This window comes from Falco cherrug, chromosome 11 (genome assembly GCF_023634085.1).
Source record: "Falco cherrug isolate bFalChe1 chromosome 11, bFalChe1.pri, whole genome shotgun sequence".
Taxonomy (NCBI): domain Eukaryota; kingdom Metazoa; phylum Chordata; class Aves; order Falconiformes; family Falconidae; genus Falco; species Falco cherrug.
Genome location: NC_073707.1, coordinates 25,419,210 through 25,435,020, shown reverse-complemented (window position 1 = coordinate 25,435,020; position 15,811 = coordinate 25,419,210). Strand labels below are relative to the sequence as shown.

General features: G+C 37.0%; 1 protein-coding gene across 9 annotated transcripts in view; it reads left to right on the top strand.

The window, feature by feature from the left end:
* Window positions 1–15,811, top strand: part of PIK3CA (phosphatidylinositol-4,5-bisphosphate 3-kinase catalytic subunit alpha) — a 49,506-nt gene that overhangs the window by 23,446 nt on the left and 10,249 nt on the right. For 8 of the 9 annotated variants that reach the window (XR_008734542.1, XR_008734541.1, XR_008734540.1 and 5 more), the window contains 15 exons: window positions 1–86; window positions 1,975–2,080; window positions 3,152–3,304; window positions 3,410–3,544; window positions 7,271–7,395; window positions 7,783–7,864; window positions 8,312–8,491; window positions 9,052–9,155; window positions 10,317–10,488; window positions 10,834–10,940; window positions 11,420–11,541; window positions 12,061–12,139; window positions 13,968–14,138; window positions 14,634–14,751; window positions 14,911–15,062. Coding sequence is in view for 4 of the 9 variants with exons in the window: in XM_055724109.1 (XP_055580084.1) it covers window positions 1–86; window positions 1,975–2,080; window positions 3,152–3,304; window positions 3,410–3,544; window positions 7,271–7,395; window positions 7,783–7,864; window positions 8,312–8,491; window positions 9,052–9,155; window positions 10,317–10,488; window positions 10,834–10,940; window positions 11,420–11,541; window positions 12,061–12,139; window positions 13,968–14,138; window positions 14,634–14,751; window positions 14,911–15,062 (1,892 nt within the window). In the remaining 5 variants the exon portion in view is untranslated. The remainder of the gene's footprint in view (window positions 87–1,974; window positions 2,081–3,151; window positions 3,305–3,409; window positions 3,545–7,270; window positions 7,396–7,782; window positions 7,865–8,311; window positions 8,492–9,051; window positions 9,156–10,316; window positions 10,489–10,833; window positions 10,941–11,419; window positions 11,542–12,060; window positions 12,140–13,967; window positions 14,139–14,633; window positions 14,752–14,910; window positions 15,063–15,811) is intronic. The other variant, XM_055724113.1, reaches the window with a different exon arrangement.

The following is a 15,811-nucleotide window of genomic DNA, read 5'->3' as shown; positions in this document are numbered from 1 at the left end:
ATCTATGTTAGAACAGGTATCTACCATGGAGGGGAACCTTTGTGTGACAATGTGAATACTCAAAGGGTACCTTGTTCTAATCCCAGGTAAGCTAAATACTTGAATGACTATAGAGAACCTAACTTCCAGGGCATCATAAATGATAGCGCTGAAGGAGTAAAGGCTCAGCTTAGCTGTTTTTCAGGTAGAGCTCCTTGCTGGGAATTCCTTGCCTTAAGTTTTTAAAACTATTTTTACATATCCGTATATTTATAAATAGAATTAATTTAATTCAAACAGAAGTATTTTCTTATACAATAGTATAGTTCTTTTTACTGAACAGATCTTTGTGTACACTTACAGTTGCTTCTGAAATTCCAAAATAATTACTCATTAATACTCTGAAATCAGCACAGCTCTGGGTGAACTCCGTTTTTGACTGTGGATTAATAGCAGGCGTTCCAGTTCCAGGTTCAGATTTCACTTTCAGCATGAGTCAATGTGATGTCGTGTAGCCTGCAAATTTTTCTGTGAGGCTGCATAGTGTGCTCTAAAGCAGAACCACTGAGTGTGGAGAGATGGGTATCGTTTGCTAACATGGAAGTGACTGCCAGATCTGGGGTGATTATTTTTAGGAGATTTGACCTACCATCAATATTATCTGGAAAAATGCATCACATCAACTTCAAAGTGCAAAAAGGAGTTTTATATGAGCATATATAAACATAATTGGAATAAGCATCTAAAAGAGGTTCCTGTAACTGACTAATGAAGAGGTGTGAAATTTCAGCATCTGCTAGGGTTGGGAGCAAAGCGTGTGTTCAGAAGTAATGCTTAACTTGCATTTTCTGTCTGACCTCATGTCTTTTAAGTACGTTTTGAAACTTCTATTCTTGTCTGTATGTTTTCTATTAATACGATCAGGTTTTATAATTAGAGGGCCTAATAATATACATAGCTGATGAAAACCAGCCTGCCTCTCTGAGTTGCCCCAAATATAGCTGCACTTGGACTGATAGTTTAACTTGTTCAGAGAGAAAATCTTGGGAAGGTGGTGAAGGGTATGGCTTGAAAACATGGATATAATCACACAGACCTGTATTATGAGAGATGAACACCTAAGGAAAGGGAATTAAAATTTATCTGCCAATTTCCTCATCCTTTGAGGGGGGCTTGGACAGTTACTTCTTCGTAAAACTCTGCTTTTAGTAGCTACAGACAAATTGAAAAAGCTAATGCTGCCCTTAGAAGCTGCTGCCTCTTCCAACTGAGAATGGCATGCCAATCTGCTTGGGAAAAGAAACTATTCAGGAGTTCCTCTTCAGAAGCACAGCTCTACCAGCAGAGAAAGACAAAGTCTACTTCTCTAAGTTCATGAAAACAAAATGTATATTCCTGTAGAACTAATCTATGCTCTTAATACTATGGTAAATAGAATAATCCTAGAGTTGGGAATATTGCTTTGGATTTATGTGTTGTGTGTCTGAGTTATATTCCCATCTTGTAATTATCTTTTTCTATTTTCCGGCAGTTAAAATTTAGTTGAGTTGTGAAAACTGTGCCACATTTTTCCCTGCTTGCTTTGTTGCCCTGAAGTGAAAAAATACTTCACAAGCTAAACCTTACATCAGCGTAGCACATAAGCAAATCCGTTATCTTTGGCTTGTACCTATGCTGACAGTTGCAGTCAGTAGGTTTGCAAGAGTGAAAGCGAATGAACTTATTACTTAGTTGGCAGGAATAGAACCTAGTGTGACTTGTTAAACAGTGTTGGTGCTAGAAGGTTGTTTGGGGAAGTTTCCATTCCCCAAAGGAGTAGATGCGGTGAAATACATGTGGAAGGACCCTTCTTCAGTAGGAAAGTGTATACTTTATGCACATGGTATGGTTTAGGTAGGAATATAGAAAGTGCTTTTTAGTATAACTGTTGATTGAGTGCAGTTGTGTCCATGCTCTCCTTTAACCTGGTTTTATTCTGCTTTTTAAATCTTACAGGTGGAATGAATGGCTGTTGTATGACATGTACATTCCTGATCTTCCACGTGCTGCTCGGCTCTGCCTTTCCATCTGTTCTGTTAAAGGCCGGAAGGGTGCTAAAGAGGTAAAATACTTCATGGCTTTAATACATTGATGAACGTAAGCTACTTAAGTCACGTTTGGGAAGATACTTGGTAAATGTTTTCCTGCCAGTGAGTCTTTGTGCAGTGTTTGATTTGAAATTGATTCAAATTGGACTTCTTTCTTGTGTATTATTCAGACTACTAATTTTTCATGGTCAGAAATTAAACACTGAAAAAGCGTATCCATTCAACACTAAACTATGTCTGTGCTGTCTTGCCAGACAAAGATCAGTGTTAGCATTTTAAGGTGCAAGTGCCTGTAAACTCAAGTGTCTAAACCCATATGTTACTTAATTATTTATTTTAAAAGGGCAATATTTATACTTTTAATTTAGAGCTGGTTTTCAAAGTAAATAAAATTTGAGTTGCTTTAGCATTTGATGCAAGATAGTAATCTTAAAGAATCTGTGCGGAATCTGATTCTAGCTACCAGCATCATTACATTCTGGGTTTGAGCATGTGTCACAGGTGCTACATAGTTATTTGTCTAACAAATCTTAGAATCATAGAAGGGTTTGGGTTGGCAGGGACCTGAAAGATGATCTAGTCCAGCCCCCCTGCCATTGGAAGGGACACCTTTCCACTAGACCAGGTTGCTCCAAAGCCCCACCCAACCTGACTTTGAACACTTCCAGTGATGGGGCATCCACAGCTTCCCTGGGCAACCTGTTTACTATCTATCTGACCACCCTTATAAAAAAAGAGTTCTTATGTCCAATCTAAACTTAATGTCTTTCAGTTTAAAACTGTTGTCCCTTCTTCTGTTACTACAGGCTTTGGTAAAAAGTCTGTCTCCCAAAAACTCTTTTTGTCATATTGAGTTATTTTAATGTGGGGAAGATGTTAGCATGTGTTTGCAAGTATTTTGATACTATTCTGCAAAATTGCTGCCAGGACAGTCATTCATAGAGAAATGGGGTACAGCTTCCACAGCCTGCTTTGTGCTAATCTGGGAATGTAACAGCTTGCTCTAGGGTGAAAATGTTATTTCTCCTGACTCACTCTGCAGTAATTACTAGATAACACTGAAAAATTCTTTTAATCTCTTTAAGGAGCACTGTCCGTTAGCTTGGGGAAATATAAACATGTTTGATTATACAGACACTCTTGTATCTGGGAAAATGGCTTTGAATCTTTGGGCAGTACCTCATGGGCTGGAGGATTTGTTGAATCCTATTGGTGTTACTGGATCAAATCCGAATAAGGTAAGTATTTGCATGCCACCTTCCTCAAGAATACGTTTTCAAATGATGCTGTATTCTAATTAGATTACTTTTTCAGTTGAATGATACTAAATTCCCTTTACATAGGAAACTCCATGTTTAGAGCTGGAATTTGATTGGTTTAGCAATCCTGTAAAGTTTCCAGATATGACGGTGATTGAAGACCATGCCAATTGGACTATCTCACGTGAACTGGGGTTTAACTACAGCTACGCGGGGCTGGTAAGGCACACACCCCTTTCAAGAATAGCTATTAAAATATGACAGTATTGTTTACTGATTTAATTATTTATTTTACTCGGTATAAATAACATGAAGTCAACTTTTTCTGTTTAGCAAAGTGAAACAGCATATTCTCCTTCCTTTATATTACCAGTAAACTGTCCTGATATTTCACTGACCAACCAAAACTAGTATGAAGAGTAATTGTCTTACTGTGCAAACTGTTAGGGCATTTCTGATATTTTTATATTGCTAATTCGGATGTCTAAACTACTTAAAACTTTAATTTTTCGTAAGTTGTAATTCTTCTTCAATGATACTGTTTTCCTTAATTGCAATTTCATGTTTATAGGTAGCTTTTCTTGTGTAACCCAAAGGTGCTTATAACTCTTTACTGTCTACTGGGCTAGTTATGGCCGTAAGGGAATTGATTGGCACACACATGAGCGTAGTCCTCTATCTCCCCTCTTCCATGAAGAGAACCTGTGCATTGATGACTGGCTTTTTGGTGAGGTTTGGAGCTTTTCTTAAAAGCACTTGTTCAGTAACTAAAAGGAGGGGAAAAAAAGAAACCAGTAAAGCTAAAAATGCTATTTATTTAAAGACTGTGAAATTAGTTGGTTTGGTTTACATTTTCTTCTGGAGGCCGGCTCAAGGACTTGAGTTTCCCCAAGAGAGCTTTGTGGTCTGCGTGAAGTAGTCTCAGGGTGGAGAGTTTCACTGTGCCAAAAAGCACGTAGGTTTTAGTAAGCTTCCAGTTTGGGAATTCTGGTGGTATTTGTTAACAGTCCCACATCAGTGTATCTTGAGCAAAGGGTTGTAAGCATTTGATTTCTCTTGATACTCTACAGGAAGTCCATCAGTGTGGCATATCTGCTTATAGTATATGTTGTGATTCAGCACTGCAGGCAGTGTTTAAGGACAGCTGACTACTTGGTAAATAATATTACTTTGCCATAACACAGCCTATAGCTGGGCTCTTATAAATGCTCAACTCATTGTTTTGATCCATTTGTAGGCACAAGTAGAAAATGGCGAGAAGAATAAGTTCTCACTTCAGTGACAAAGTAATCAACTCGTGTTTCTACTGCAGGTTTTTTAATTGTAAAATCTCAAATTAGTGTCTTGTGGTTTTTTTGTGATAACCCATACAATACCATAGAAGAAGGTCGTAGTAGTTAAATATGGAGAAAGCCTATTTAAATCAATGACTAAGCTGACAGGGAGACAAACTATGTATCACTGCTTTGGTCTCGCTTTCTCATTCATGCTGCTTTTCCTTCAACCCTCCTTGTCTGCCAAAGTCCTCTTATTATTTATCCTTTCTTAAATCATATTTCATTAAATGCTTGGTAAGTTTGAAACATCACTAGTTACCTCTTGGCATTATACTTGTCCCCTTTATCTATTAATATGTGGTGTCTTCAGGTCTGAAGCCAAACTTGGTATATTCAGGTGCTATGCATATATATATAGCTGTCTTTAATACTAACTATATTTAGGGAGATAAAAGGTGAGGTGTTGTTACTCTTTCAAAAATTGGATACTAGATTACTGTGTAGCGTTGGCCATATCTGAAACAGGTAAAAAATGCTTGTCTGAAATGGTCAGTCAGCAAAGCAGTCACTGAGTTATGATTTCTATATAAATGTTTATGCTTTATGATGCAAAGAGCATAAATTCTTTGTTAAACCTTGAAATGCATTATACTGCATTTAAAATCAGTTAATACGTACTTATAAGAGAACATTTATAGGTCCATTAATATCTAGAATATGGAGGAATTTTCAGGTATTAAATCTAATTTACTGTCCCACAATTCATAGAATTTCAAGTTTTTGGTGTTGACCGCAACAGGATAAATGCATTTTCCTTCTGGGCTTGACCTAAACTATGATCTTTCTGACCCACTATGCAGGTACATTTTATACTTTTTTGACTTTCACTTACTATTTAGGATGACTCTTTCAGAATCAAGATGAATATTTACGATTAATCGCTTGTTCAATATGAACTACTTGATCTTATGTCAGGAGCAGGGTGATTGTAAAGTCCGTTTATAATCCATTAACCTCCTTACAAAATTACTCTGGCTTTGCTACTTGCACTGTATCCACTTCCATAATATTTAAGTATGTGTTGTAAAAATTTTCCTGTGCCCCATAGAGTAGTCCTGAATAATTTCCCCCCACTTAAGTCTAGTCCATGTGCTTCAGAAGGGTAATAAAAAAACCAACCCACCACACTGGCTCTTAAGATCTCACGCTACCATACTACTAAAAGGGCAAGGTACTAAAAAGCTTGTAAGTTGATTGTTTTGTACCTTAATATTTCTTGTCCCATATGATAATAGTGAACCCTTCGTGAGAACACAACTTAAGTCATTGAAGACAGATGTTTAGTAGAGAACTTCTAGTCTGAAGTAGAGGTGGTATCATGTGGTATAACCTGACAACTGTTCCTATATTTGTGCATATTCTTAGAAATAATACCAGTTCACCTTTTAAGGGGTACCTTGATCTCCTACAGGGAGATTTCAGGTAGTTTTATTTCTTCAGCTTTTTTCCTTAAGCTAGATTGCAAAGCTTTTTTTTTTTTTTTTGTTTAAAGCTAGTTTTAAAACTTTCTGTAAAAGACATGTAAGTATTTCTGTTTTGAAGTACTAGTTCAATCAGTTGAAAATTTCCATCAACAGAACTGACAGACAAGGCTCAGTTCATTCTTGCTTGTTGTTAAATGTGCTCAGTAGAAATTGCCTAGGGAAGGAGCAGAACAAGAGTTAAAATAATGTGGGTTTACAGTTTGAACATTTTGAACTTGGAAAAGAATTGATCTTACTCTTTTGTAGTAGTAGGTATCACAAAGATGTGAAAATGTGAGTTCACTATAAAAACACTGCTCAACTCCTGTACCGTAGTATTTTTGGGATAGCTTCATCGTAGGTGTCAAACTTGAGTATTACAGTTGTGCTTTATACTGAAGGCAATAATACAAGCTGCTTAAGATTTCTTTTCTTGCAGTGCAATTCTGTAGCTGACAGCTCAGAAGTTGTCATTTTGTATATTGCTATGTGAAAAACACTAGGTGAACTAAGAAATGTAAAATAGGGACAAAAATTGAACTTTGCACGTGAGCTGTGAAGAATCAACTAATAGTAGTTTCAATACCTCTGCCGTTGGTCAAGGTTGGTTCAAATAAGTGAAGTATTAGATAAAATTGATGTCAGCGTGTACCTGTTCTGTGCTCTCTGGGGAATATCTTACACTAATTCTGGTTCATGTTTTCCAGCCTTCCTGTTGCTCAGGTGGTCCTGTAGTGTTCTACCTTTTATTTACCTAGCTTCATACCCCATATTATGCTTTTCAGTTCTGATTCTTTTCCACTCCTTTCAGCAGCTCTCAGTAATCTCAGAACTGGAGACAGAAATGACCAGTTTCATTTTGTGCTGCATGATGTTTTTCATCAGATGTCAAATGCTGCTATTTCCACACAACTGATATAGTTGAAATGTACCTCTTACTGTCCCAGTAGTGACTAAAAGCAGTTGTAGAAATCAAAGGCCTAGTCTTTCTCTCTCTTAAATTTGAAGTCCTCGGTTAACAACAAAAGGAAACAAGATAGCTTTGCATGACATAGGTGTTGCTATGCTGTTGAAATACTTCATGTATGTTGTATGACTAGAGAAGGAAATGTGTGGAGGGTTAATGGACCACTTTCTCTCTGCAGAGTAACAGAATAGCTAGAGATAATGAATTAAGAGAAAGTGACAAGGAGCAGCTGCGAGCCATATGCACGCGAGATCCTTTGTCTGAAATCACTGAGCAAGAGAAGGACTTCCTCTGGAGCCACAGGTACTTAAAAACAAAAACCAAACACAACCCCCTGTTGGCACAGTCAAGACTTCACGCCACTCATGGTGATTTTGTTGTGGGTGTCCTGGGTCTTGCTCCCTTGATTTTTGCATTGCCTTTTCTAAAACATTAACCCCAGCTTTTAAAGTATTCAGCACTGTATGCCTTGGTTCATAAGCCCATGGTGAAAACTAAGTTGTTGGATTAGCTTACATTTTCCCCATTACTGCAGTCTTGCTTTTATGCATGGATCCTGACACCACCTCATGGTATTGATTGGATTTTCCTGAGAAATGAAGAAAAAGTGCAGGACTGAAGGGACATAGTAGATAGTTATCAAAGCAAAAATGACGTTTTATACATATGAGACTTCTTTTTCTTTTGCAGACACTATTGCGTGAATACTCCGGAAATTCTGCCCAAATTACTTTTGTCTGTTAAATGGAATTCTAGAGATGAAGTGGCCCAGGTAACACATAGCACTGAAGAAGTTTTAAGTTTTGAAGAAGCTTTAAAAGAGGCTATTTAAAGTAAACTTCTGGATGTCAAAAACACGTTATGTGTGCATGATATATTGAATGAAAACTTAGGTGATTCAGGTTGCCATTACAATTGATGGATCAGTTTGGTCCATACTTATTGTTCTTTAGCTTAGTCTGAGTCTTTTCTTCTTGGTGGCATTACTAGAATTCCTTTTATGTTGCTGATTTGTCAATTACATGTGAGGTTTTGTTTTCATTCTCTTTATAATGGGTAAAATAACAATGTCACCTGGTAACTAATACCAGACTGTTTGTTGAGAGAGGACTGGCAAGTGAACAGTTCGTATTTAGATGCAGTTTGTGTCTGACAGTACCTTCTCAGAGCTGTGTATTACCTCTTCTTCCTAATTGATGCAAATGTGTAACATGCTTAGACTTCTTGTCCACAGATGTACTGTTTGGTAAAAGATTGGCCTCCGATCAAGCCAGAGCAAGCGATGGAGCTTTTGGACTGTAATTATCCAGATCCAATGGTGCGAGCTTTTGCAGTTCGGTGTCTAGAGAAGTACTTGACAGATGACAAACTGTCTCAGTACTTAATCCAGCTAGTACAGGTATAAAACATATTTGGTACATTTAATGTCTTGTGTAGATTGGATGATCAGAGGCTTAAAATATAACAAATTGAGATTATATGAAAGAGGTCATCAACAGTATCTGTTTGCATTGCAGATTAGTAGGAGGAGACGAAATGTAGTTCACTTTCTGTAGTGCCGTGGTTTTGCTTGTTGATATTAAATGCCAAAATTTTGCAGAGACGCAGAACTGTTCTACCAACTGGGACAGGCAACCATTTCAGCTGTCCTAACATAAGGGAAAGAAAGTATAAGCACAAGCATCTACTCAAAAATTTGAGCAAGTTGAGGCTAAAATGTTTGGTAACAGTAAAGTAAGTATCAGGTGCTAAGTTTCTGAAATAGAGGCAGCCAATGCACTGCTAGTAGATGTTGTTCAAATCTGAATACACGCATGTATTAATACTAAGGATCAGTCATTCTACAGAAAATAATTGAAAGCATAGATTGCTTTTTATTTAACTGCCTGTAATCTGTATATTGTTCATAGAAAGAATAACTATAGCCACTTGGTGTTTTTTTTCTTTACCCTTAACTAGGTTCTGAAATATGAACAATATTTAGATAATCAGCTTGTGAGATTTTTACTCAAGAAGGCACTGACCAATCAAAGGATAGGACACTTCTTCTTTTGGCATTTAAAGTAAGCTTTATATCATGTTAATGGGCCGTGGGATTCCTATTACCTGTAAACCATTAGTTGTTTTAAAGGCTTGGCATACTACAAGTCCTTTTTTAGGAAAGTATCACTACTTAAAATGGTTTGGTTTATATTGCTTAAGAGTTTGAATGCATAGTTTGGTAATAAAGTCAATTCTTGCAGTTTCAAAAGCTAAGTAATAACACTTAGTCTTGTACTTATTGCCTAACGGTAACTATTCTAAAAACAGGGTAGCCTGAGATTGCTTGAAGCCTCCCATATTGTTAGCTGTTTACAACTTTGATAGGTTTCTCCTTTGAACTTTATTTTTTTTAATGTCAGTTCCCCCACCAATCTCTTTCGGAATATTTTACAAATGGTTGAAGCCCAAAGAAAGCCACCCAATTTGACCAGATAAGGCTTTGAAAAGTAACTGTTCATATGTGCTTATTAAAGACTTTATAGTACTTGATAGCCCAAATATCTGTGTTCTTCCTTACTAAATACAACATGGGCTTTTGTAATTCCTGGTGTTGAGGAGGCTAAGCATAGATCAGCCTACAGCATACTGGATTGTAGCTAGGTCTCACCTAAAAATGCTGTTCTGTGATGGTGTGATCAGACACAGCTAGAAGCAAGGAATCTCTGTGCTTTCAGTTTTCTACTTCCATTGGTAATCATCAAGGAAAATGGAATAATTGCCTGATTCACTTGTTTGAGGGGATATATTTTAGGACTGTGTGAAGACTGGGAGTAGGTAGGAACAGGGAGGCTACAGAGGGGCCACAGCCTGAGGTTGGCTGAATGAGACAAGGAGAAAATGAAACAGGTTAGATTTGCTGTCAGCAAGGAAATCTGGAACTTGAACTGAAAGGTTTACTACAGAGTTTCTGGGGAGCATGGGTTTCGAATAAAGACAAGGGATAGGAAAGGACAGGGCTGGAGCAAGGAGGAGTGGGGAAAAATACACTCTGCTGAATTAGCTGTGAAAGGTACTGGTCAATTCAGTCAAACTGAGGTTTGTGGGAAGTCAGTACAAGTTCTTTACCTGAAAAGAAAGATCCATAAGTAGCCCTCAGAAAGACATCACAGGTATAGCTTTGTTTTTAGTGCTTCAAAGTGGTCTTGTCTTTTAAGCTGTAACTGTTCTTCCTCTCTGTGTAGGTCTGAAATGCACAATAAAACTGTAAGTCAGAGGTTTGGTTTACTTCTGGAGTCCTATTGTCGAGCATGTGGAATGTACCTAAAGCATCTGAGCAGGCAGGTGGAGGCTATGGAGAAGTTGATTAACCTCACAGACATTCTCAAGCAGGAAAAAAAAGATGAGACCCAGAAGGTACTATTAAGCTTGTCAACATACCAAAACTATTGCTGTTGAGTTACAGGAATTACTTAGAACTGTGCTTTATTTGATTAACTAGAAAAGTATTAATGCTAACTTGGGTAGATGGTGTGTTATCCTAGAAGCTGTAATATTTTTCTGTGTACGTTGCCATTATCTACCTTTTAAGGCAATGGAACTAAAGTTAAGGGTTTTGATTTCTGTACCATGTGGCTAAGCAGAGTTGCTTATGTTACAACTATGCAAACCCATGCTTTAAAATCAAAGCTAAAAACTGATACTTACCTTTTATTTACATGTAAATGGTGTTATCAAAACCTGAATGTGATTGTTTATCAGGTACAGATGAAGTTTCTTGTTGAACAAATGAGACGGCCAGATTTTATGGATGCTTTACAAGGTTTTATCTCTCCTCTTAATCCTGCGCATCAACTGGGAAATCTTCGGTATTGTCTTTGGTTTTGAAATTTGTCTAGATAATTAAGTAAATGCTTAGTAATGTTAACACTAACAATGTTAATGATAAATGTTTGCATCTTCAAAGTTAACTGAATAAAACTGTAGCAGAATAATTCATGAAGAGTGAAGTAGTTTCAATCTAACGGTTTAGCAAATTAAGAAACAACAGTTAGCTGTTCCTTTAAGGTGACAGGAACTGCAGTCCTCTTTCCATTTGTAGGGAGCACAGACTGCCAAAGGAAAACTTACAATGTAGCCAGCTCTTCTGTTGGGCTTGGCAAATGGTTGACATTGCACTTAGTAATTTAAGCTTGAAGCTGAAAGTAAAAGTGGTGGATTGTCAGTTACCCATGCATCTTTAATTTGTACTAGTTCAAAGAAAACAGGGAGAACTTAATTGTATTATAGAAACGTGGTATGAGAATCAAATTGTGCCTATTTCATAGAAATCTTACCTCTTTTATAGGCTTGAGGAGTGCAGGATAATGTCATCTGCAAAAAGACCGCTGTGGTTGAACTGGGAAAACCCAGATATTATGTCTGAATTGTTATTTCAGAACAATGAGATAATCTTTAAAAATGGAGATGGTAAGGAAATGTAATCCAAAAGCTGCATATCTGTTTGTTTACATAACCTACTGTTTAGTATTTTTTCGAAGCATATAAAATACATATGTTAAAAATTAAAAATTTTCTAGAAAACTGCTTTGCTCAGCAAAAATTAAGCATGCACAAATAAGCATTTGTCTGTCATGTACAAATCTTGAATGTTCAGAGATGATCAGTTTGAGGTGAAATATAATACTATTTAATACTTTGGGGTTTTTTTAATTGAAAATGCCTTCTAGATATTATGGATGTGTAATCTGTAATTCCATTGTCATGGTTTTAGTGCACATTTTCAAACAGCTTTGAAACTGCCTACGCTACAGAGCTATATTCTCAACCATTTAAAACCTGCTTTTCTCTATTGAGAGAACAAAACCTACACTAAACTATACAAGCCTCACTTCCTTTAGACATACTTTTTGGGGGAAAAGTAAAATAAGATGTAACAATATTCTGATGTTACGAAATTTGCAATCTTTGTGTATTTGACTATTCCAGACTTGCGTCAGGACATGCTGACACTTCAGATAATTAGAATTATGGAAAACATCTGGCAAAATCAGGGTCTTGATCTAAGGTAAGCATTAGAGGTCATTCTCAAGCAATACTGTTCTTAATGGTTTTAGCGGTGGTTTGCTACAGTTACCAGAGATTGCTTCTGTTTTCCCAAGGGTAACAAATGAAATGCTATAAATAGGCATGTTTGTACATGTTAGAACTTTTTTTTAATGACCTTCAGTTAGCTGAACTACTGTATTCTGTTAAGATCAGATCATATTTGAAAAATACTTAAGACTCATTCAGTGGGTACAAGGGATCTACATACCAGGAACGGATACAAGAGCTAACACACAGCAGCCACACTGAGGTCTGCTGACTGTGTCTAGGATTTGCTTTAACAAGTTGCCAAACCTGCAGCCCTATTGAGTGATGACTCTGTTGTTGGTATCTTCATTTCAATACACAGAGTAGATATTAGCCGGTCTGATATGCATGCAGCTTCGCCACCTCCAAGTAGTCTGTGGGTACAGAAAAAAATCTTTTGAGGATCTAGAAAAATGTAACTCATCCCACTAAGGCCACTAAACTGTGTGTCTCTGTGGTACAGAAGATCCAACAGTCCAAAGTTTATGCCACATCCTTAAGAAAATAGATGAGTCTCACTGCTTTTCTTTGACCTCTAAATCAAGACTTTTATCTAAAAACACAAGTGTAGATAGATATTAAATATATTTCTAGTACCTGCAAATAAAGTGCTGTAATCAAGAGAAGTCCACCTCTGCAGCAACACCAACAGTCAGCTCTGCCACTGGCCTCACATTGCACTGGTGTTCCATAGATTCTCAGGTCTAATACAAAGCCATGATTGTCTTTTCTGGTTGGTGTTTTTTTTTTTTTACCATGCCATTACAAAAAACATTTCTCCGGTGTCCCTAGAAGGCTGGCTTACTCTGTAGGTGTGACTCCAAAAAGGAAACTTCAGGAGAGAAGAGGGCAGCTTTTAAAGGTACATGACCCTCTCTCCTCCATCTTTTAACAGAGGATGTTAAATACGGCAATGTCCTTTCAGTCTTTGAATAAAAGACTGGTTTTGACTTGGGTTTTCTCAGATAAAATGTTTTGAACACAACAGAAGAAATACAGACTGGAGGAGAGCGAGGGAAGAGGCCTCTGAAGGAAAAGGGAGGCAGAGGAATTAATTTCTTCTACTTGTAAAGAGAAAAATAGGCTACTGAGATTATCCTTTGAGTTTCACTTTATTGCAAAGAAAAAATTATTTATGATGATCTTTAAAAAGTCCATGAATAAACATCTGGATAAATTGTACTGTTGCTGAATGTAGATTCCAGTCACAATTCTGTAATATGTTCAGGTACTACTTAGAAACTTGTTTTGAAGGTCCCGTGCTGGTATTACATACAATGCGTTACCTGCTGCTTGTTTACATTAACACGTGAGATCCTGACATTTGTTTTTTGAATGCTTGGAATCTCTCTAATACTTCACTCTGAATATAGTTGAATAGATATTTTTTTTTTTTTTAAATCATGCTGAACACCTTTTAAGGATTTTTCCATTGTATTCCCCCAGGCCTCCAAAAATGTGTGAATAAAACTTTGCCTTAACCTTTTGTCCTGATACAAAACTGAAGATTGACATTGGTGGATACAGTGGCTGGCATGTTACTGTACAAATATCTGGTACACTTTTTTTCCACAAGACTAGTGACAGTACACCTATAAAACATTAAAACAGTTTTTCATAAACAGATTAACAGATGACACTTACCTGATAAGGGTTATTAACAACATATCTGTTGCTTGCTGTCCCAAAAGTTAACTCTGTTTAAAACAACCAAAAAAAAAAAAAACCCCAAACAAAAACCAACCGTCTTTGTCTTTCAGGATGTTGCCTTATGGTTGTTTGTCTATTGGTGACTGTGTGGGGCTCATTGAGGTAGTGAGGAGCTCTCATACCATCATGCAGATTCAGTGTAAAGGAGGTTTGAAAGGAGCATTGCAGTTCAACAGCCATACATTGCATCAGTGGCTCAAGGACAAGAACAAAGGAGAAATGTGAGATTTCCTGTTGCTTGTTTTTCTTGCTCTTTGTGATGGGAACTTCAAGAGAACTAATGGGAAACTATGTCCATCTGGTGTTTTTTCTACCCTCATTTGCCTAGTACTCCTGCTTGTGGTGCTTTTCATGAGTTTAGGCGGTTGTGTGACTTCTCAGCAGTAGAGCGTAAATTGGGGGTAGAACTGTGACGATACGGCTTAAGTCTGTATTTTAACAGTAGCTCATCAAAATTAAAATGACTGGCCTTCAAAAGAGGGATAGTCACTTCAATAGCTAATTCTGTGATCTAGTTGTAAGTACAACTGGTTTTAAAGTATGCTGAATTTCTTCCTTAATTTGATAAAGTGATAAAGTCCAGGAACTCTGCTTCATTGAGAGAAAATAGAAGTTGGCTCTTCCCTAATGGAGAAAAAAAAAAAAGAAAGAAAATCAGCACTTCTGTGGTGTTAGAATATCTGTAGGAAAGTGTCTCCTTTCTTTGTTTTCCGTAGGTATGATGCAGCTATTGACTTGTTTACACGTTCTTGTGCCGGCTACTGTGTTGCTACCTTTATTCTGGGCATTGGTGATCGCCACAATAGTAACATCATGGTAAAAGATGATGGACAAGTAAGATGTGGGGTTTTTCCTAAAAGCATAATCTCTCACTTTGATACGAGTGTGGTTTTTGTAAAAAAATAAAATCCCTCTGAACTGTATGATCATTTTACTAAGACATTATTTAAACAAGAAAATAATAACCTTAAAAAACCTTTCTCTCTTTCCAAGCTGTTTCACATTGACTTTGGGCACTTCCTTGATCACAAGAAGAAGAAATTTGGTTATAAGAGAGAGCGTGTGCCATTTGTCTTAACACAGGACTTTTTAATAGTGATTAGTAAAGGAGCCCAAGAATGTACTAAAACAAGGGAGTTTGAAAGGTGAGCCTTTTTGAAGTGTTTTAAGTTCTAGAGTATTTTGTACCTGAAAAGCACTTTGTACCTGAAAAGACCTCTAATAATTAGACCTTTTAACTGAAAAGGAGTATTTTAATTAGCTTGCAGTGGGTATGTTCTAATTCTTAAGTTGAAGATTAGCTATCAACGGGTAAATCAGTAGGTGATCTTAGCGTTTACATGGCTTTTGGTTCATGAAACCTTACTTCAGCTTTGCAGGCTCAGTACACATGTGAACAAAGAAAATCTTCGATACCTGAAATTTCCTTTTTATTTAGCATCCTTAATATTTATTTAAAATCTTCTTAGGATTGCATAACTGAAAAAAATGAGAACTCTAAGTGTCAGGTGTAAGGCGCATTAGAGCCTTGCTGGTCACTCAGCAATATTCTCTCCTATAGCTGCTGTGATACCAGCTTTTCAGATAGCCTGTGTAATTTGTGACATTCTGCAGAACCTGCTAAGAAAGGAGAACATTAAAATAATAAAACATATATAAATTCTGTTGCTGTAATAATTTTAATATCTGTCTTTTTGGAGATTGAGTCTTTGAGAGGTTTCGGTTTTAATGTTAACTTCATTGGGGATGGGGGAAGAAGACAGGTTATAAATTATGCTATATCTGAATGCTGCGGTGAAGCTCTCCTCATTTTTTTTCTTAGCCTGACTAAAAGTGGTGATTTCAGCATAAACAGGCATTCCTCATCTAATGTTGTGATACAGCAAAATGCCTC